Source organism: Gorilla gorilla, chromosome 6, assembly GCF_029281585.2.
Source record: "Gorilla gorilla gorilla isolate KB3781 chromosome 6, NHGRI_mGorGor1-v2.1_pri, whole genome shotgun sequence".
Classification (NCBI taxonomy): Eukaryota; Metazoa; Chordata; class Mammalia; order Primates; family Hominidae; genus Gorilla; species Gorilla gorilla.
In genome coordinates, this window is record NC_073230.2 from 131,906,181 (window position 1) to 131,928,310 (window position 22,130).

A 22,130-nucleotide genomic window follows, 5' to 3' on the forward strand; every position below is an offset into this window, starting at 1 on the left:
GTCTTTCCTAGGCTAAAAACTGAAACAGCAATGTCACATGACTATGCAATCCACCTCTTCCTTCACAAAGGTCTCAATTAATTTGAAATAAATATAAAGCAGCACAATCAGTCAAAAGTGGTCTACCTCACTAACAAATGATAAAGAATTTTCCATTCAGAATTCCCAGACTTTATAATCTGGCAGTCAGCTTTCCTATTTTGTTTTGAAAGTCTTTAATGACCTTACAAACTGTGTTTATTTTGTAAGAGTATGAATGAAGAGAGCTGTTTCCATTAAAGGCAAAACAAAACGAAACTGAAAAGGGAAAACACACCATTAAAATATTTTATTTCACTTTATAAGCAGTCATTATATATCAAAATTGCAGCTGATTTCATTTTTGAAGGAAAGAAGCAAATGACAACGTCACTTAATCTGTCTGAGTTCTCATTAGCACAACTCATTCCACCAAATTAAGTGCTGTGGTCTCAGGATACCCTGTGGAAGGTTAAAAGAATCAGCTGAAGCAACAAGCAATTTTCCCTGAGATACTGTTTTAACTCCAGTGTGAGGTTTTACTTTAATACGTGGTTTCCAACTCACTCCCCACAGGGCAAGGTATTCCCTATAATTAAAAGCAGCAAATATCACAACACATCTCTTCTGTACTTGGACCATAATGCGTCAAAGCCAAAGGAGCACAAAAAGATGAATCACCCTATCTCCCTAAGAGTATAGCATTTTTGGACTATCATCAGATCTGCTGGAAAACTGCAGGCCAGAAAGAAAGGCATACTATGGGGCTTCAACACTGCTAACTTGTCTCTATGGCTTGCTAGAAACATCAGGAAAGTGTTACTTTGAATTCACTAGTTTTACACCAACAGGTATTACCATTTTTATGGCTTTCTTTAGGGGAATAAGGTGAGTTTCAGAGGTCTCAAAACATGTTTAGGAACACTAGTTCCCACTTTCCCACAGAAAAGTAAAAGACCCTTTCACATTGCCTTTATATTATCTTTACTCTATCCTATTCCTCACTAATTCTTTGAGGCATGGACTGAATCTGACACTTACATGTACACAGCGGACACCAAAGTAGTCAGAAGATGAAAACAAAATAAAACCTGGAAAGTACCACTATGTCCAAAGGGAGATAAAAGTGGCCACTTTATAGTAGTTACAACATTCAAATGAGCGAGTTGGAGGTATATTATTTCACCCAATACTATTTCCCCACAATATTCTTCTCCAGATCAATTTTACCTGTTTACTTCTCCATCATCTGCAATTTCACAGTATTATTTACATACATTTCTCAAACTTAGAATTATCACAGAAAATTATGCAAAGTGGTAGGAGTGATTATACAAAATGGTTTAATAAGGCACAATTTAGTGTGGTTACAGTGGAGACACACACCGAAACATAAAAATATAGGTATATGAATTATATGGAAGGTTAGTAGGTTCTATTTTAATATCCTCTTATTTCTAGTTAAAAAATACATAAAAACTCAAATAATGAAAAGAGCAGTGACTAGAAACCTATGGATTCTAATCAAAACTACCAGCACTTTAAGCCATATACATCTTAAATATTGTTACGAATTTAGACCTGAAGTCTGTGAACTCACATTTATGAGTAAAGCTACTTAATCTCTTCTATGTTGGTCATTATGCTTATCAGGATCTCTCTAACTTTCAAACCACCAAGGACCCCTTTTTTTTTTTTTTTTTTTTTTTACTTTTTCCTCCAAGGTCTCAATGTTTTTCAAAAGTCTAACAAATTGCCTTTATTAATTAGTACCTGATTTGTATTATTGTTTTTCTAGTTTCAACACTGACTCTACCTTTAACTGAAGATCTAGAACCATCCAAAGTTAATCATCATTGTTAGCACTGGGGTGGTGCAAAGGTAATCAGGGTAAATCAGCATTAGAGGCTCAAGCACTATCACTACTGACGTCACTTTCAATCACTGTTTATTAGTTCATATTCATATCATGTGTGAACCCCTGGATATGTTCATTTAGGAGGTGTAGCACCTGGAAAGGCACTCTGTCACAGTGTGTAGCCCATATGCACCCCCAGAATTTTCCGTAAAACATCAGTGGTCAATCAGAGGGCTTGAATGTCATAAACTGACCACTATTATTCCTCAAAATTGAAATAGTCTAGACAAAAGCAAAGAAATTCATGTGTTCGTTAACTGTGTTTAATGCTACTAAGCTTTCTCAAATAGCTCATAGACACAACCTCTTACTAACTTTGTGGACCATTTTAGCCAAGTGAAAAAAATAAATAAATAACACTGCTGCTCAGTTCTGGTTCATAGAAACTCACCAGCTCTAATAGTGAACGGGCTTTGACTGAAGAGAAACCTGACTCCTGGCCTCCTGGGTAAAGATCTTATCTTTGTGATTAATTTTCTTCATAAAATGAGGACCCTTTCAGATCTCAATTTCTGGGTCTCTAAATTCTTGAAGTTGAGAGAAGTGAGTAAGCAGCAATATTCATTTCAATGACAACAATTTCAGCTATTAAATCTTTTTACTGGATGCCTGACTACTTGAAGATACAGAATAAAATATACAACGGATTAGTGATTTTGCAATTACCTTGTTACTTCTTTTAGATAATCTAACTATATAATGCAAGACTTCAAGTAAGTTTTGGCATTACTTATTAGCTTGTGCATCAAATTCACATAAACATAGTTAAATTCCCATTTCATTTTGCCCTAAGAGGAAACCAGACTGCCAAAAGTTGCTCCAGCTCCCTTTAGTAAGCAGCACATTTTTTAAAAGGTGGGGGAGGGTTGAGTAAAGTAAATACTTAGGTTATTTGGCATCCATCTTAATAAAAAATAAAAGTAATTCACAAAAGTTAACCTGTGCTCAATGCTCTTAAGCATTTAGAATACGGAAATTCCTAAGGATTCTATTTTTTTTCCATAGAACATATGTTGTATTTTGCTTTTTTTGTAGTTTGAAATTATCTTTGGTAATGCCTGGATAAGGTTATAACAATAGTCTCCCCAGTAGTATTGTGAATGCACCTGCTTGCCAATTCAAATAATTTTGAACAAATATTTAAACAGAAGGAGTCAGAGAAAAATGCACTATTTGAACAGCTAAGGGAGGGTCCACTTCATTAACAAAATGCAACAAGTATTCACAGTATAAATCAACTCATAGTAAATTTACAAAAGCATCTTCAAGGATAATATTACAAGGAGAAAATAGTCTCTTAATTTTACCAAACATTATTTTTACACTTTAATCATTAAAAATAGGCTTAAATGCAATATGAATGGTAAAACTAGAGACTGCATGATATGAACTCATACCACAACATATACAAAAAATAGTTTTAACAATGACTATTGAAGCTGACAGTCGCTTGACTAGAATTGAGAAGAGGCCACGGGTGACTGCCTCAGAACAGACTCAATTGGAGCAACTGATTAGGAAGTATGGGATTCATCCAGGAGTGGAGCAGCAGACTCATAAAAACACCGCGGGGCATTCAAAACTTACCTGAGTAATAGTGGCTTTAACTGTGCCAATTTGTTTGGGACTGGGAAATGCTATTATGACCTATTTCTCTTCTCCAACATGAGTCTCCCTAGGATCTCGAGATCTCTTCCATCTGTAACATTCTGTGACTCAATACCTAGGGTTAGGTTACCTGAAGGATCTGTTATTAATCTCCAGCTGTAAGGAAATATTCCATAAGGATTCCCAGAGAATAAATGATTCCAAAATAGTTGCTCAGTTTGTGTGTGTTTTAAAAAGTTGGGTAAGACCACTTAAAATTTTTTTCTAAGAGGATAGATCTTAAGCATACAATAGTGTTAATTATAGGTGTGTACTTATCCCCATGATACTTATATACCTATGAAACCACCAATAGTTAGGGTGGAGTGGTATGCACAGCTTTTTACATGTCAATTATACCTCAAAAAATAAAGGTTATCTAAATGGGGGTAGGAGAGTGTAGGGAGACTGAATTCACTCTGAACTACAGTTATAGTTGAAGTCAACTCAAAACCTCTCCAAATTTCTAAAAATGCCTCACACACTGAAGTTAATATTTCAGAAAACTAATAAATGTCTGTGCATGTAGGTATGCCTTGAGCAGACTACAATCTCTCTGGATCTCTAGGTCTTGTCACAAACTGAGGGAACTGTTACCGATTTCTACAGAACCTTCCAGGTTCAGCATTCTATTAAAAAGATTTCCTAGAGTTTCTATTGTAAACATTTAACCACTTAGGACAATTTGAGTCATTACTCGTGTCTGGTACAGAACATCAGGCCCCTGGGGTCTTGTTTTGAAACTCAAGTTGGCCAGCCTTTCACCTGAAACAAACTTCTTAACTTTTGGGGGAGAATAAGCATTTTGCTCCCCAAAAAAGCATTTGGAAAGCATTTGTTATGAAGTGGTCATTCACCAATCCTTTATCTTTCATCAGTAATAGTGTATTTCATTAATTAGGCCTGCCCAGACGAGAAATTACTTACCCACAAACACTTTACAAAGCTGCATGCCTTCTCGGTGTTTGGATTTGATGTCCTGGTTGTACGGCAATATAGGAAACGTATGAATTTAACTTTTTTATTCACTGAGGAAAATTTCTACCCCTCTTAAGTGAAGACTTCACTCTAGCTAAGAGAAGTACTCGGGCTCCACCTGTTTCGTCTAGCTACAACACTCATTCAGACCCTCGGCAAACCCAGCTCTAGCAATATCACGCCAGGCTAGGTGGACAGGAATGCACCAGTGCTGTTGGAAATTAAAGTTGATGGGAGTTGCATTCTAATCCGACCAGAGCTGCGCCTGCCGGGTGCAACCGCGGCGCGGCCGGCGCTGTTGGTCTCTGTCTCACGGATGGTGAGCTGACAGCTCCTGCCAGCCCAGGCGGGGAGGAGAAGAGGTGTCCGCTGCAGCCGCATACCCGGCGGGTGAAAGCACCGTCCTGTCCCCAAAGATTCCTCTGCCCTCAGAGACTAACAAAAATACGGTGTCCTGCGTTTCGCAGAAGGACGGGAGGCGTCCCAGAGCTCTCCCGGGAGAAAACCCCAGGGAGAAGTGGTGGTAGGAGGCGCCCGGTCCCGCAACTCACCTTCTGCTGCCTCCGGGCCATGTCGGTGGGCTGCTTGGCGTTGAAGGGGTACGCGATGCACCTCACGACGAAGACGTAGAGCTGCAGGCGGATCCTCCGCTCCTGCTCATCGTCCAGCTGCCGCTCGGGCTCGTCTCGCCCCTCGCTGAGCACAGAGGGGCTCGGGCTCACGGATCTGGCCGCGCCGCCGCCGCCCGCGCGCCCCGGCGCGTCCCGCCGCCCTTCCCGAGTCGGGGCCGGAGGAGCTCGCTGCGAGCTGCCGGCTGCCACCAGCACATCGCGGCTTTCCTCTTCCAGCCCCTCGTCCGACTCCTCTTCGCTGGAAGACGGGTCCAGCATGGTGCTCGGGGATCCCCGCCGCTCGGCCCGCTGTCCCCAAGCGCCTCACCCCCGGCGGCTGCGCCCGCGAGTCTGAGGGAGCCGCGGGGCTGGCTGCAGCGGCCGCAGAACGAAAGGAAAACTGGCCAGGGCTTTCCGGACACGTCGAGTTAGATTCAGGAGTGTTTCCTACCACCAGGGCGAAAGGGGCGGGCAGGAGCCGGGAGGAGGATTGGGAGGGGGGAGAGGGGGAGCCGCCGGGATTGAATAGGCGGAGTTAGCGTTGGGGGTGAGCTTGAGCGCCTCAGGAATTGCTCCGCCAGCCCCGGGCGCGCCGACCCAGCGGTTCCCCAGAGCCCGCCGGCAGAGGTGGAGCGGCCCGAGCGCCCGGACGCAGGTGGGGAACCTGTGGCGCCTACAACAAGCAACACGTGGAATTGAATGTTGAAGAGCCGCGCGGGGCCGCGGAGTGCGCGTGCGCGCGCCGCCGCTGCTGCCCGGGCCCGCCTGGAGCCCTAGCACACAGTTTGCAAAGGCGGGGAGCGGCCCAGCGCGATGGCCCGTGTAAGCGTCCACCGGGGCTGCTCCGACTACCCTCACCCTACCTACCACCTGTGATCTTTTCTCCAGCAGGTGGAGGTGGAATGGGGAGAGGGGAGGGACTGTCCCCTAGCAAGAGGTTAGGGGTAGCGGCCGAGACATCTCCCCAACCCGAATCGGCTGCCTAGGATTGAACCCCAGCGCGGAAAAGCGGGACTGGAGCCCTTCACCACGAAGTATCTTTGCGACAAGACTTTGAAAAGTCTCACTCTGCTCTGCTGCCGTTTTGATGCTCATGCTGAAGCCCAAATTATAAAAGTCGGAGTAATGAAAAAAAAAAGAAAACCAACGAGGCTTACTTTTTAAACTGTTTTAGTCCTGCAGACTCACGGCAAGAGAGATTTTATATGTGCAAAATGATACTGATTCAGCTCAAACATATCTCGATTATTTTCTGGGTTGGGATGCAGTTGACTCAAAACAGGTTGTGTAGTGTGGACATTTATTCAGCAAAGATTTGAGCGCCCTCCCGGTGTCCAGCACTGTTAGCCTTTTGCGGAGCCCGCGGTGGACTAAGGCACATGACACTCAGTCGCTGATGGTTCTGGCCTCAAGTGGGCGTCTTGTAGCTGCGCTGAAGCCTGCCTTATGTGCGCAGATTTCTCAGTCCTAGTGCTGGAACCACCTAGGAGTTTCTTGTAGTAATTCTGTATCTTATGTCCTAAGTCCTGACAGAGGGGGAAATAGGCAAAACAATGCATTCAACACCAGGTGGAGTGTGCAGCGACCAGGTGGGCAGGGAGGTGATGAAGTTCAGTGGAAATAAATAACACAGGGCAAATTAACTACCAGCTCTGAGCTCCTCTACCACCATGGTCAAACAGCAGTTTTAGCTTTTTCAGGCCACTTTCATATAGTTAGGTACACAAGAGAGACTTCTGCATTTACTGACATTCTCTCTAGATGGGTAAAAGACAAGGAGGCGTTTACTCCTGAGGAGTCTTACCTATTTTTCTGCCTAATCCATAACAGGCCCCCTAGTAATAAAAGGTCTTCAGTAAGAGCATGGCTGTGGGATGATCACAAACTGCCAAGAAATAGAAAATCTCAAACACCTATGTGTTTAAAGGCAATGTTTTATTTTTGGCAAGGCAAACAAATAGCAATCTTGTCATAATAGCTGATGCTTATCTAGCACTTTGCAAAGATCTGTGAAATTGTTTAATACCCTCATCAAAGTAATAGCTTTCTGAGGCAGGTAATATTATTATTGATTGCCCTTTGAACCAGATACTGCACTAAGCTCTTTACATACATTATCTCATTTATTTTAGGTTCCATTGTTCAAATAAGGAACCTGAGAGTTGAAGAATCCTTTCCTTAGGGTACAGAACTAGCACCTAATGGAATAAGGACTCAAAACAGTTTTCTAGTTCCAAATAGTGTCATTTTCTACTGCAATTTGCCTTGATAATAAGACAGTATAATAAATGTATGAGGTTTACTAAACTAATAAAAATTTCTAGGGACATAAATGTATGATTTAAATATAGCAACTTTACTGCTCTTTTCTTGCCAACAATAGGTATATTTTTCAGTTCCTTTTATTAATTAATATTACTTGATGTGATCACTTATTCTTTTCCCATTAAAGGTGGTTATTACTCCAAGCCTTGAGGATCCCACAGGAAAACATCTAATAATTTTTAGAGCAGGATATACAGTGTTTTCTCCATGAAGATGAAGATGACTTAAGAGGCATAAATTAAAGAAATATCTAAAAGACAACAAAGAGAATGTTTAAGCATCATTAAACATACATTGATTAAGAAACTAACATATGCTAAAGCTATACTGGATATATTTAGGAAAACAAGATATAGGCCGTAAGAAGTTTATCAGTTAAGGAATGACAAATGAAAAAAACATTTATTTAAAATAATCAATATTTGGATTGCAATCTGATGAGTGTTCCAATAACCTGGAAGATAATGGCAATACAGAGAAGAAACACTTCATTCAGAAGATAGTGAGTGATATGGTTTGACTCTATGTCCCCACCCAAATCTCATCTCTAATTGTAATCCCCACATGTGGAGGGAGGGACTTGGTGGGAGGTGATTAAATCATGGGGGGCGGTTCCCCCCGCTGTTCTATGGTAGTGAGGGCATTCTCACGAGACGTTTATGGTTTAAAAGTGGCAGTTTCCCCATCTCTCTCTCTCTCTCTCTTGCTGCCTTCTGAAGAAGGTGTCTGGTTCTCCTTTGCTTTCTGCCATGACTGTAAGTTTCCTGAGGCCTCCCCAGCCATGCGGAACTGAGTCAAGTAAACCTCTGTTGTTTATAAATTGCCCTGTCTTAGGTATTGTCTTTAATAGCAGTGTGGAAACAGACTAATACAGTAAGAGAAGTCTTCCAGGATGCTTGACATATATCTTGAAGAATAATTTAGAGCTGTCAAGATGAGGACACTGTAGATAGGAAGTATTTGCAAAGATGTGAAATTGTTTGCCACTTTGGAGAATTACAAGTAAAGTGGCATGCCTGAAGTGAAGAATGTATGTAATATGAAGATGTGGAAAATGAGACTAGAGAATAAGCAGAGGCAAATTCAGGATTGGGTCTGTGTGCCATGCTTTGGAATTTAAACATATCCTGAAGAAAATGGGAAAATACAGAAGGGTTTTAAGTAAGGTAAGACATACTGTGATCCATAACTCTTAAGAGTCCATCTGGAGCAATATAAGGGCAGTGAAACCAGAGACAAGCTATGAAGAGGAGATTACTAGGGACGTCTGAGAGAGAAACAATGGGGCCTTGAACTTAAGAGAGAGGACAAGAGGAGGAGGAAAGCTGATGAGATGGACAAAGGAGTTAATAGAATATGTATGAGGTGCTGACAAAGAGGGTCAAGCATAGAAGATGCTTGTCAGAATAGTGTAACTTGATTAATAATAGATATAATATGATCTTCTAGAAGACAGGTAGGTTTGGAGAAACATCAGGTCTTTGAGGAGCTTAAAGTACACATATGGATGATAAGGTCTAGAAATTATGTGTTCAGAGTGAGAAGAGGGCCAATGAAACTTCCTTGCCTCTCCTCTAATTAAGGGATGGTTTGAAGAAAAGGAACCTGAAAAGAAGATCTGATCATTAGTTAATTGTACCCAAATAATTTTAAAGTTTTTAATTTTGTGCTTGCGCTAATGTTTTGCCAAGTTTCTACCTTACATATTAACTTTTCAAGTAATTATAACGTTGGTTGATGCTCTGGAATCATTGATTAAATGAGGCCCAACATAAGGCTATATTGGGCACACAGCATAAATGCACACAATACACTTAAACTTATTCAATGATTCGTTTTTACTTTTTTCAAGGTGAGCATAAAAACAAATTGAATTTATACTGCTTTTTAATGGAACATCTCTTATGCTAAGGAAAGATGGATGCACAGTAATAAAATGGAATATAAAATGTGGTTTTGGCAATAATATTTAAGGAAACAAGTATGTGACCTGAATATCATAGGTGGGCTGTTTTCTGAATGAGAATTAGTTTGTGCATTTGGCCTCAAAGTAAATGTTAACTCTTTCAACTCATAGATGAAATCATTTTTTTCATAGAATAGACATTTTTTGGGTTCCCACTTTAGGTTATGCATTATTCTGAATACATAAAAGCTAATAACTTACCCACTGGGAGAATGCATATGAAATAGACAGGAGAACAAATTAAACAATAGTGATAATATATGCTCATGTGTTGTTAGAGAAAAATTCTCAAAATATCCCTTAAGTGTCTTGAAAGTAGACAGTCTATTATCTTTTGTAGTATAGTTATAACTAAAATTATTGTACAACAGAAAGAGGAATCTTTTTTAGGACAAATGAAAGAATCAGTTTTGCAACATCTATGGGAAAACTGTCAGATCACATAGAAATATGCAGTTACAAAAATAAAATAAAAACAATATTTGTTTGAAATTTTATGTTGAACATTTATATCTTATGAGGCAATAATCCTCTTGGAAACCACATTTAAATCCCTTCTCTCCCTTTACTCTACTTTTGCCTTTTTTCCTCTCCAGTTAGAATCTGAGTCAGTAATGAAGAACTGTTCTGGGACCACACATTTTACAGGTAATGGGTGAAAATATATGCAGATGATAAGCATAAATTGACAAATAAATGAGTAGTTCCCAGTTCTCACACACACACACACTACTCTCAAAGGGTTGTTGTGAAGAATAAATAAAATAATGCATACAAAGTACTTAAAATACTTGATAATGCGTACAAAGTACTGGTATACAGTAAGTTCTTAGTTCATGCCAAGTATTTTACTATTATACAGTAATCACTTTATTATTAAGCTCACTTTGGGCCATAAAGCTATGGAAACCAAATGTAAATAAAGTTGCAAATTGTTCTATGCATTTATTTATTGGATTTTATATAACTCAGAGTCTGTATTGCTATTATCATTAACCTGTAAAGAATCAGACTAATTCCCAGATGTTACAATATCTTGATGTCGGAGATTTCATAATTTTTATAAGAAGACTTGACCCCAAATAAGAAGCTACCATCCTTTTGTTCATATTCAATCTATGGGGATTCATTAGAGACTGATTACAGTTCTATTATTCTTTAATTTTCTATGTTATGAGAAATTTGAAGAAAATGAACAGAAATGAGTTGGCTTGTAAAGTGCAGGGAGGAAGGGAATGTAAAAGCACATTGTGGCCTGTGTTCAAAGTGTCAAAGAAAAGTCTTGCATCAATTCAAGATATGTATTTAGTGGTTATTATGATCACCAGAGAAGCAAATATTTAGCCCAGAAGAGAATGTTTGGGTTTTTAAAATGTTAATAAATCCATAAACTATGTGAAATTTTTATGGCAATGGATAGAACATAGAAATTATGCTCATACTTGGATAAAGCAATAAATAGCCAGAGGCTTTTTTTTCCCTCCAGCTTTCATAGATTTTTATACTTATATTGACTTTGTTGTTAAACACATTTTCTGCCAGTCAATAACATGTATTGAGTGCCTGCCTAGTCTAAATTAAGCACTACACTAGGACGTTGTAAAGAGAGAGTTGCATTGATTGACTAGGAATTCAACCAATGTCTCACTTAAGAGATGAAAATTCTACTACTGTAAAATAACTTACACCATTTTAACAATAATGCTCAAGAAAATTCAACTAAAGTGAAATAGAGTTTTATGCAAAAATTATAAGACTAGTAAAAATGATATCATGTGGTAAAAAGAAAGATGTGCCTTTATTAACTATTTGCTGTTACTCTAGGCTATAATTATTATCAAATGTTTTGTTCTTTGAACCCATTTTCACCCTTAAAAGTTATTAATGACCCCAGATAACTTTTTTGGTGTGGTTATATTTATCAGTGTTTCTCATATTAGAAAATAAAGCTAAGAAAAGTTAGAAATAGCTATTTATTAGTTTATTTTAAAATAACACTTATTATATAATATAAATTATATATTTTTATGAAAAAAACTATTATATTTCCAAATTAAAGGTTGAGTGAGAAATTGGTACTATTTTTATACTCTAAAAATCTCTTTAATGTCTGGTTTAATAGAATTCATCTGGATTCTCATATCTGCTCCTACATTCAATCTGTTTTAATATATTATTTTGACTGAAATAGATGTAGAAAACTTGACATCACATAGCTATATAGTTAAAAAATGGAGGAGTATTTTAATAGTCTTTTAATATAATTGTGGACGTTCTTCTTTGGTATTATACCAAACGTCAACAAGTGGTAGTTTCTTAAATGTTAGGTATAATGTAGAATGGAAAACTGTATCAATAAACTCTTCTTATTCTGTGATATTTTAAAAAATCTACTAGTCTATCTTGAATTGATTTTTTACCTATGCATTATTTTGTAATACTATTTATTGGTCATTGGGAAAATACTGGTTCACTGAGTTACATAGATCTTTCAAAGTTTGACACATTTTATTAAATAGTATAAAAAATCACATTGTCAGTAACCACTAATCTCTTAAGAATAGTCTATTGGAAGACTCTCAAGCTCACTGTGGCACATACAAGTTTTACAAAATTTTAATTTTTGCTTGATAGCTTGAATTTTGTCACTGTCAACAATACTGCCAGTTATTTTCCTTAAAGTGACAACCTTGCTTTATGCATGCACTTTTGAGAAAAATTCTGCACAATATCCAAGTCTGAATAATTATAATTTGTCTGTCAGTTTTTTCTCAAGTGAAAATGGGGTTCCATGAAGAAACAGCTAGTTCAGCTTGCAACTCAGACAGGTACTTCTCGTTGATACGACCGTTGTACTTCATTAGGTGACAAGAAGCGCTTTATCCATACTTCCCATTTTTGACTCGCAAAATATATATATTTTAAATTTTTAATCAGACTGGGCAACATGGTGAAACTCTATCTCTATAAAAAAAATACAAAAAATTAGCCAGGTATGGTGGTGTGCACCTGTAGTCCCAGCTACTCGGAAAGCTGAGGTGGGAGAATCACCTGAGCCCAGGAGGTGGAGGCTGCAGTGAGCCTGATAGCACCACTGCTCTCCAGCCTGGGTGACGGAGTGAGACCCTGTCTCAGAATAAAATAAAATATACCCAAGCATTGAGATTTAACAAAATTAATAATTTTTCCTGCTAAACCAGGAACATTCCTAAGTGAAACTGACATTTTTGTTTCCTGTGTGTACCAGTCAATAACACATGATGACTAGCACATTTTTGTGCCAAGGTCTTGATTCATTCTAAGGCACCAGCAGTTTAACCACCAGTGCCTTTGTGCCATCAATACAATGTCGACACAGCAAAAAAGACAATAATGTCTTAATATTCTTATGAAAACAGTTTAACTTTGTAGACTCCCCTGAAAGGGTCTCAATGACCCCCAGGGATTTGAGGATGACATTTTGAGAAACCCAGTCTTCAGAGTTATGTCTTTAATCTTGCCATTGAACAACGAACACATTGTTATTACTGAGCAAATATTTACTCTTAAATATTCTGTCAGCCTGATTTAAGGATAAAGTAGGTATTTTACTATGTTGAGCAAATAAAGCTAATGGACCTAATTACACTTAAAGATACAGACTCTGAAAATGTTTTCATTCCTAGTTTAAATGACCAGGTATCTAATTTTTAAGTGAATTTTAATGTAATCTGCTCTTTATTATAAAAGCATTGATTCAATTAACAATATTATTCTACAATATTAATAAACAAAAATTTTACCTATAGTTCTGCATTTGATAATCTGAAATTTTTCATTTAATAATATAGTGCTTTGGATCTGAATTTAAACATTATGCTTTTATCATACATCTGAAATTTCCCTAAATCTCTCATTAAGCTAAAAATTGCCTATCTACATCTGAGAACTGAACATAAAAATACATATATGGCATAATTAGAATTTTTCAACTTTATTTTTTTCCTTTTAGTATGGATATCTGGGAAGCACTTAATTTTATTAAATTTGTGACAATTTTATATTTGAAACAAAATTTAGAAATTTAGAGTCAGATGTATATTATATAGAATATAACTCCTAATGAAACATGATTAGAACCTGTATTATCATGTGAGGATAAAGCCAAAAATTCTATATTGTTGTTTGTAGTAAATATCGTATTTTTACATCTCTCTCTATAGTATCATAAAAATAATCTATAGAAAAATAAATCTGTAAGAACACTTTTATTGATACTGCTCTTTTTATTAATATATAATTTAGTTGTGGGGGAAAATGAGTCAAAAACAAGTAGGGGTGTGTGTGTGTGTGCGCGTGTGTGTGTATGAGAAAGAGTGTGTATTTGTAAAAAATGACAGGTCCTTTCCATCCCAAGAAGACTGTTCATATCTTTATAATTAAGCCCTCGGCTTCTATTCATCAAAACTATGACCAGAGGAAATATAGTTTAACAAAAAAAGGAGAATACTACTTAAAACCATAAAGCATGTATGAGCTCTAGTCCAGTAGTCCCCAATCTTTTTTTTGGCACCAGGGACCAGCTTCACTGAAGACAATTTTTCCTCAGACAGTGGGGGCAGGGATGGTTTGGGAATGATTCAAGCACATTATATTTATTGTACACTTTATTTCTATTATTATTACATTGTAATATATAATGAAATAATTATACAACTCACCGTAATGTAGAATTAGTGGGAGCCCTGAGCTTGTCTTCCTGCAACTGGATGGTCCCATTTAGGGGTGATGGGACACAATGACAGATCATCAGGCATTAGATTCTCATAAGGAGTGCGCAATCTAGATCTCTCACATGTGCAGCTCACAATAGGGTGTGCCCCCTATGAGAATGTAATGCTGCCACTGATCTGACAGGAGGCAGAGCTCAGGTGCTAATGCAGGAGATGGGGAATGGCTGTAAATACAGTTGAAGTTTCACTTGCTCACCTGCCACTCACCTCCTGCTGTGAGGCCTGGTTCCTAACACACCACCAACTAGTACGTGTCTGAGGCCTGGGGGTTGGGGACCCCTATGTGAAATTCCTATGTGAAATGTGTCATACTGATGGCCTTTTTTCTAAATAAAGGATTCAAAATTTGTATCATGGGGTCCAAGACATCAAAAAGATAGGAGCCACAGTATATGCATTTTAGTTAAAATGAGGTAATCTACACTGTATGACCTAGATAAATCATGTAATTCCTGAGGTCCATATCTGATAATTAAGGTGAACTAAAGATTAAGGATATTAAACACACATATATAACTATGCCTTAATAATTCACTGAGGAGTTTTGTCCATCAATTTTTCTTTTTTTTTTTTTGAGACAGAGTCTTGCTCTGTCACCCACGCTGGAGTGCAGTGGTGCGATCTTGGCTCACTGCAACCTCTGCCTCCCGGGTTCGAGCAATTCTCCTGCCTTAGCCTCCTGAGTAGCTGGGATTACAGGTGCACACCACCATGCCCAGCTAATTTTTTGTATTTTTTTTAGTAGAGACGGGGTTTCACCACTTTGGCCAGTCTGGTCTCGAACTCCTGACTTTGTGATCCGCCCAACTCGGCCTCCCAAAGTGTTAGGATTACAGACGTGAGCCACCGCGCCTGGCCCCATCAATTTCCCTTTAACCACCTTAAACTAGCTATGTGTTCTACATTAAAATAACAAAGATTGTTAGGGAAATTTTTATTTTAAAATATCTTTGTATAAAATTCAACAATAATGAGCATAAATCACTTATAAAATAATTAAATACTAGATTGAATATAAGGAGACTTTATTACCAGTTACACAGTTTCAGTAGATAATTAAATAGGTTTATTATCATATCTACATTTCTGAGCACTCTTTGGGAAGTGCCCCATGGCTACTAAGAACATTTCTATTTATCAGTATTTCCCTGATCATCCTTGCAAGGTGATACATAGTGATGTCCCATTGTCCTATAGAGATTGATAGTATTCTTAGCCAAATGTCTTATTTCACAAAGTTATGCATTTGTATTGTAATAAAAGTTTATTTTCCTTTTTAGTAGAATTCTTAATTTTCAAATGAAAAAATAATTACAAATCTCTGTTAGTGCCTTTACTTACCATGCTATCACAAATAACACATGTACACACATATACATGCACATACACACACAGGAGTTATTTAATACTGCACAATTTTTCCCTTATATATTAAAATATTCTCCTCCCACAACATTTTTTGCTGATAGTTTTCCATTCCCAAACTCAAAATAATTTTTGTATTCCCAAATTTTACAAATATAGAAATATCCATAAGATGGTGCTGTATCTTTAATTTAATCTGGTCAGATACTTGGTGCTATGGTACATCTATTACAAACGTGGTTAAAAGAAGGGGTTAGAGTTTAATCTTTAATAAGTCTTATGTTGGGCAGCTGACAATGTAAGTTTAATCAGAAACTCTTAAGAAACTTTTCCTCACATATCATACAATTGCTAAAGTATCTTTGTTCCAGATCTAGTTGCCAAGTATAGGCGAAAAAAATAATTAAAATTCTCATTTCAACTGACATTTTCTGAAGAAGAGCCATCTTGCACATACCATATTAGACAAATGAAGAAATTGAATTATATACAGTATCAATTTTTACCAAGGTCGATAGTACTCTTTAAAAGTCCTTCAAAACATCCAATTTCATGGAAATTAGACATGACATTACATGCAAGCACTTCCTTTCAAATGTCGAAGAACTGTAGAGGAATTAACTCAATAATTTTTGTACCTAACAAGGTTATTTATCCAGTGAGGGAAAGGTAATTTAAGATATGCTAATTATATATTTCTAATATAGGGTGATACAGTCAGGAGAAGCAATATTTCATTTCCTGTTTGATTATTCTTCATAAACAGATCTAATACGTAGAGTGCTTAAAAACTGGTTACATAATCATTTGTTTTTAAGATGAACAATCTATGTCAAAGGACTAGAAACATTTTGTAATGTAGGTGACACCGAAAAGCATGATCATGAAAGAAAATATTTGGAGTCATGAAAGGCAATGATACAGGTATCATACATCATAGATGTATCCAAGGCAGGAGCCAAATCTTCATCACATAAACACATGAAAATCTACAATGAAATATTTACTGCTGTGATTTTGAGACATATTTAATTTTATACATTTGTCTTTCAGTTGCTTAGAATGTTTTCTCCCTGTGAACAGTGCCACTTTCTGAATGGCACATTCATTATATCTCAATCTAAAATGATGCTATCCAATTTTGCAGTAAAATTTGAATCGACTAGTAGGCATTATGAAGTACTAGTAAGAGAATCCTATATAGCATTATACTGCAGATTGCGAAACCTAGTGAGTACTTATTGTCAAGAACTTTCATATGTTTAAGCTACATTTTCTGTTAGCAAAATATACTGGTCTTTTAAAAAATTTAAATAAGAAATAAAGCAAGTTGAAATAGTATTGGGGTTTATGCAAATAAAATCATACAGCAAAAATCAGATTCATTAAATTTAGAGTAAAAAATGAAAATTAAGAAACTAAAATTAAGTAATTTCCTTTACCATTTTCATTAAGATGATCCATCAACCTTTTGACTAATTATTTTTAGACTCCTTTGATCATAAAGTTGGTATCCCATGATACATAATAAACATTTACGTCAATAGTGCCTTCCCACAGACTACTTTCTTTGACAAGTTCATTCTATATTCAGAGGAGGAAAATAGTTTTATGATATATAAGAAATAGCCAATGAGAATTAAACAGATTAAGAAGATGAACATTACTGATAAGCTTTGTTTGCCCATTCATTTAAAAAATAGACAAACAGGTGGGGCGCGGTGGCTCACACCTGTAATCCCAGCACTTTGGAAGACTGAGGTGAGTGGATCACCTGAGGTCAGCAGTTTGAGACCAGCCTGGCCAACATGGCGAAACCTCATCTCTACTAAAAATACAAAAATTAGCCAGGCATGGTGGCAGGCGTCTGTAATCCCAGCTACTCAGGAGGCTAAGGCAGGAGAATCGCTTGAACCCGGGAGGCAGAGGTTGCAGTGAGCCGAGATGGCACCACTGCACTCCAGCCTGGGCAACAGAGCAAGACTCCGTCTCAAAAATAAACAATAAAAAAAAATAGACCAACAGCATCTATTGGAAAAATAATAGCTTATCAGATGCTTCAGAGGAAATCAAAGGATGATGTGAGTCTCTGATCCTCAATCAAAGGATGATGTGAGAGACTGAAGGTACCACAGGACAGGGGCTGTGTTCAGGAAGTATTCTGATATCAGTTAAAAGACCATCAAGAATGTTAAGAAAGCAGCAACATATAAGGAATTCTATTATGGAAATCCCCACAACTTAATTCATCAGATATTTAAGAATTCACTCTGAGCCAGGCACACTGATATGTGGAGGGACAGAATGATAAAGCAAAATAGACAAAATTTCTCCCTCATGGAACATGAAGTTTAGGGGAGAAGATAGATATTAACCCAAAAACCACACAAAGGAACATAAAATCCATGCTGAAATAATTTTTATAAAGTAAAAGTTTTAGGGTGCCAATATGACCTAGTCTGGCAGAGGGAGGAGAGAAGCAAATAGAGCTTAAGCAGACATCTTGAAGATCAGCATGAAGCCAAGGCAGGCAGATCACGAGGTCAGGAGATCGAGACCATCCTGGCCAAAATGGTGAAACCCCGTCTCTACTAAAAATACAAAAAAAAAAAAATTAGCCGGGCGTGGTGGCAGGCGCCTGTAGCCCCAGCTACTCGGGAGGCTGAGGCAGGAGAATGGCGTGAACCTGGGAGGCGGAGCTTGCAGTGAGCCGAGATGGCGCCCCTGCACTCCAGCCTGGGTGACAGAGCAAGACTCCTTCTCAAAAAAAAAAAAAAAAAAATCAGCGTGAGTTGGAGAGTATTTCATAGTATGTCTGGGATTGGCGTCAAAATTATTTAGGGTTGGGGTGGGATTGTTGGTGCTATAGATGGAACAAGGTTTCACATATATTGTTAATATATGTTTGATAATTTTAATAAATACTTTAAATATATATATAATATACATATTAATTCTCTCTCTCTCTCTCTCTCTCTCTCTCTCTATATATATATATATATATATATGCACACACACATACATATAGTGTTTTTTTTTTTTGAGATGGAGTCTTACTCTGCTGCCCAGGTTGGAGTGCAGTGGCGTGATCTCAGCTCACTGCATGCTTTGCCTCCCAGATTCAAGTGATTCTCCTGCCTCAGCCTCCCAAGCAGCTGTGATTACAGGTGCCTGCCACCACACCCAGCTAATTTTTGTATTTTCAGTAGAGACAGGGTTTCACCATGTTGGCCAGACTGGTCTGGAACTCCTGACCTCAGGTGATCTGCCCGCCTTGGCCTCCCAAAGTGCTGGGATTACAGGCGTGAGCCACCGTGCCTGGCCCATGTAGTCTTTTAGACAGAAGGTGGGACATGAATTTTGTTTTTTGTTTTTGCTTTTGTTTGTTTTGAGACAGAGTTTCACTCTGTTGCCTAGGCTGGAGTGCAATGGCACGTTCTCATCTTACTGCAACCTCCACCTCCCGGGTTCAAGCCATTCTCATGCCTCAACCTCCAGAGTAGCTGGGATTACAGACTTGTGCCACCACAATTTTTGTACTTTTAGTAGAGACAGGGTTTTGCCATGTTGGGCAGGCTGGTCTCGAACCCCTGACCTCAGATGATCTACCTGCCTTGGCCTCCCAAAGTGTTGGGATTACAGGCGTGAGCCACTGTGCCCAGCCAGGTGAGACATGCTTGAAGGCCCTGAGGCAAGAAGAAACTTGGTTTGTTCTAAGTTTCTGAAAGAAAATCAGAGTGACTGGAAAACAGAGGACTTAATGCAGACATTGTAGGGCCTACAGACCATACTAAAGGTTTTGGCCTTTATCCTAAGAGCAATGACTGGTGTTAGGTATCAGAGTTATATTCATATGTTTTATTTTTTATAATGAAAATCACTCAGGTTGTATTGTAGAGATTAGAAGAATGCAAGAATAGGTGAAAGCAATATAAATGGAGGAAATGAAATGACTGGAAAGAAATATAGGATATACAATTGAAATAACTTGATGAAGAAATTGATATTAGGCAAAAATGAGAGGAAGATATTAAGAATGTGTCCCAAATGTTTGAGTTTCTGCAACTTTGGACTTAGATTTTTTTTTAATTAAAACATTTGTTTCTATTACATTGCAAAAAAAAAAAACCTTTTCATCTTGGTATCTTTCTCATATTATAGAAACATGACCAATTGATTTTTTTTCTTGTTTAAAAGATTTATTTACCTACTATAGTGCTAAATTTTTCCCATTTAGCTTCAGTTTCATCTGGAGTCTGAGGGACATAAAATTAGGTAAGCTTTGATTAATAAGGTAAAATGAGCTTTAATACTCTGGATCCTGTCCAGGTGCAGTGGCTCATGCTCCTGTAATCCGAAAACTTTGGGAGGCTGAGGTGAGGTGAGATGGTGTGTGTGTGGAGGGTAGGGGAGTGGAGTAATCCCTTGAGCCCAGGAGTTTGAGACCAGCTTGGGGAACACAGTTACATAGTGAGACCCCATCTTTATATAAAAGAAAGAAAAATAATAACACTGTAGATCCTACTAAGAAATCCAGGATATGAATTATATTTATATTTCTGTTATTTATTTCTCTTCTATTATATATTTTCTAAGTCAAGAGTTGCAAACATATGGTCATTTGGCAGATAAAATACATATTCAAGAAATAAAGAAATCATTATGAAAATCTATAGCAAAAATGAGATGATTGATCTTTTCCTTTTATTCTTTCAATATTGTGTGTTTAGTCCGTAATTTTTAATATACTCATGACACTGATAGATTGTATTACTAGCACATATTAACTGGAGGCCAGAAATTGTTCAGTAGCTATTTAAAAATTTTAGCTGAGACAGAAGGAGTTTTACCCGAAACTCTCACTAGAGAATATCTGTCACAGGATGAAGCACTCACGACAATGAAGGATACTTAAGCAAAATTTATTGCTTCCAGATTGTTAGTCAGTTTCATGTCAGTGATGCAATATTGTTCAAATGTTCCAGTTTAACATTTTAACAAGAAAGTTTGGAGCTGAAATAACCCTTTAACTACACCACTGAAAATGTTCTCAGGAAATCATCAGAGACGTTTTGAGATAAAAAGGCAGGCTATGCTATAATAGAAAGTAGAATAAGTTAAATAACATCTCTAGTGTGATTTTTTTCTGCAATTTGATGTGAGGAACAAAATTCTAACCATAGCCCTCATCTGAATCATGGTGAATTAAATGAAAATGTCTTAAAAGTAAGATATCTCATTAGACTATATCTTGCTTTATGGTAAACAAAGAAGGAAAAAGGATAAATGGACCTTTTCTTCCTAACACAGTGACCTAACTTTCCAATCCAGATGATTGTTTGGCCATATTCTGAATTATCTGGATTTTTATAAATGAAGCTCAATTTTTTTAAACTGCAGAACAAATATTAAAATCAAATAGCTGCCCACTAATAAAACACTCTAGACAAGAAGCCTGCTAATATAAGACTGCAACAACTGTCTCATTTAAGGTTAGGATTTACAGAACATTGTTTAGATAGTAAAGGTAGGAAACAAACACCCTCTCTCTGTCAGACACAGGAGTAAGAGGAAGCAACTTCCTGGGCTTTTTACCCAATTATTGTCAAGAATGAAAGTTAATTACTTCCCTAATTATAAACATACTTTGTGTTTTGTTATTTGTGAGCTGAAGACACTATTTTTAAAAAATTAATTTCAATTTAATTTCACAAATGTTTGCTGAACACCTGCTACACAGCCTGCACAATTCTAGGCACTGAGGATACAGCAGAAAACAAAACAGACTTTTAAAAAATCTTGCACATGCATAACACTTTTAACATTTTCAAAGAACTTCTATGGCCATTACTTTATTATTATTTTTTTACAATACTCTTGTAAAGAAAGCACAGAGAGATAAAAATGATTTGTCAAGGTTTAGATCATTAGTTCATAGACACTATCTTAATTCCAGACCTATAACTTTCTTCTGAGTTATAGACCTGTACTTCATTCATCAACTGATTAGTTTTACTTGGGTGTCTGAATATAGCTAATTATCTCTTGTATTAGTAGCAATGTGGTGCAGAAGTTGTACCTATATTGCCAGAGCTCAAATCCTTTCTGCCACTTAGGTGGCTGAATAATACAGCACCCTAAAACTTAGTGTAATAAAGAACAATCAACTGTGTATTCTCTCTTGCTTGTTTGTGGTTACAAGGCCAGGCTGTGCTCTAAGTTACAAGTTGGTTCCAGATCTACTCCACCTGTCTTTCATCTCTTTTGACGAGTAGGCTATCTAGGGCAGGTTCTTCTTTCAGTGATGGCAGAGGCCTAAGAGGAGAACCCACTGCTGCATGCATTGTTTCAAGGCTGCCTGTGTCATCTCCACTAACATCCTATTGGACACAGCAAATCACATGGACGAGCCCAAAGTCTTTCTCAACAAAGGGACAGAAAAGTACACTCTGTCCACTAGGAGGCCAAAGCCAGTCACATGACCAAACAAAACATCAGTGGGATGGGGAAGGGAGAGGAAGAGAAAGTGG

General features: G+C 37.7%; 1 protein-coding gene across 9 annotated transcripts in view; it reads right to left on the reverse strand.

Annotated features, from left to right (window-relative positions):
• The window catches only part of CADPS2 (calcium dependent secretion activator 2), a 568,074-nt gene extending 558,130 nt beyond the window's left edge, over nucleotides 1–9,944 (reverse strand). For 8 of the 9 annotated variants that reach the window (XM_019031559.4, XM_019031557.4, XM_055347443.2 and 5 more), the window contains exon 1: nucleotides 5,113–9,944. In XM_019031559.4, coding sequence (XP_018887104.3) covers nucleotides 5,113–5,451 — 339 coding nt within the window. In that variant the 5' untranslated portion in view covers nucleotides 5,452–9,944. Of the gene's footprint in view, nucleotides 1–4,510; nucleotides 4,580–5,112 lie in introns of those variants that run through there. The other variant, XM_055347442.2, reaches the window with a different exon arrangement.
• Between the last annotated feature and the right edge of the window lie 12,186 nt (nucleotides 9,945–22,130).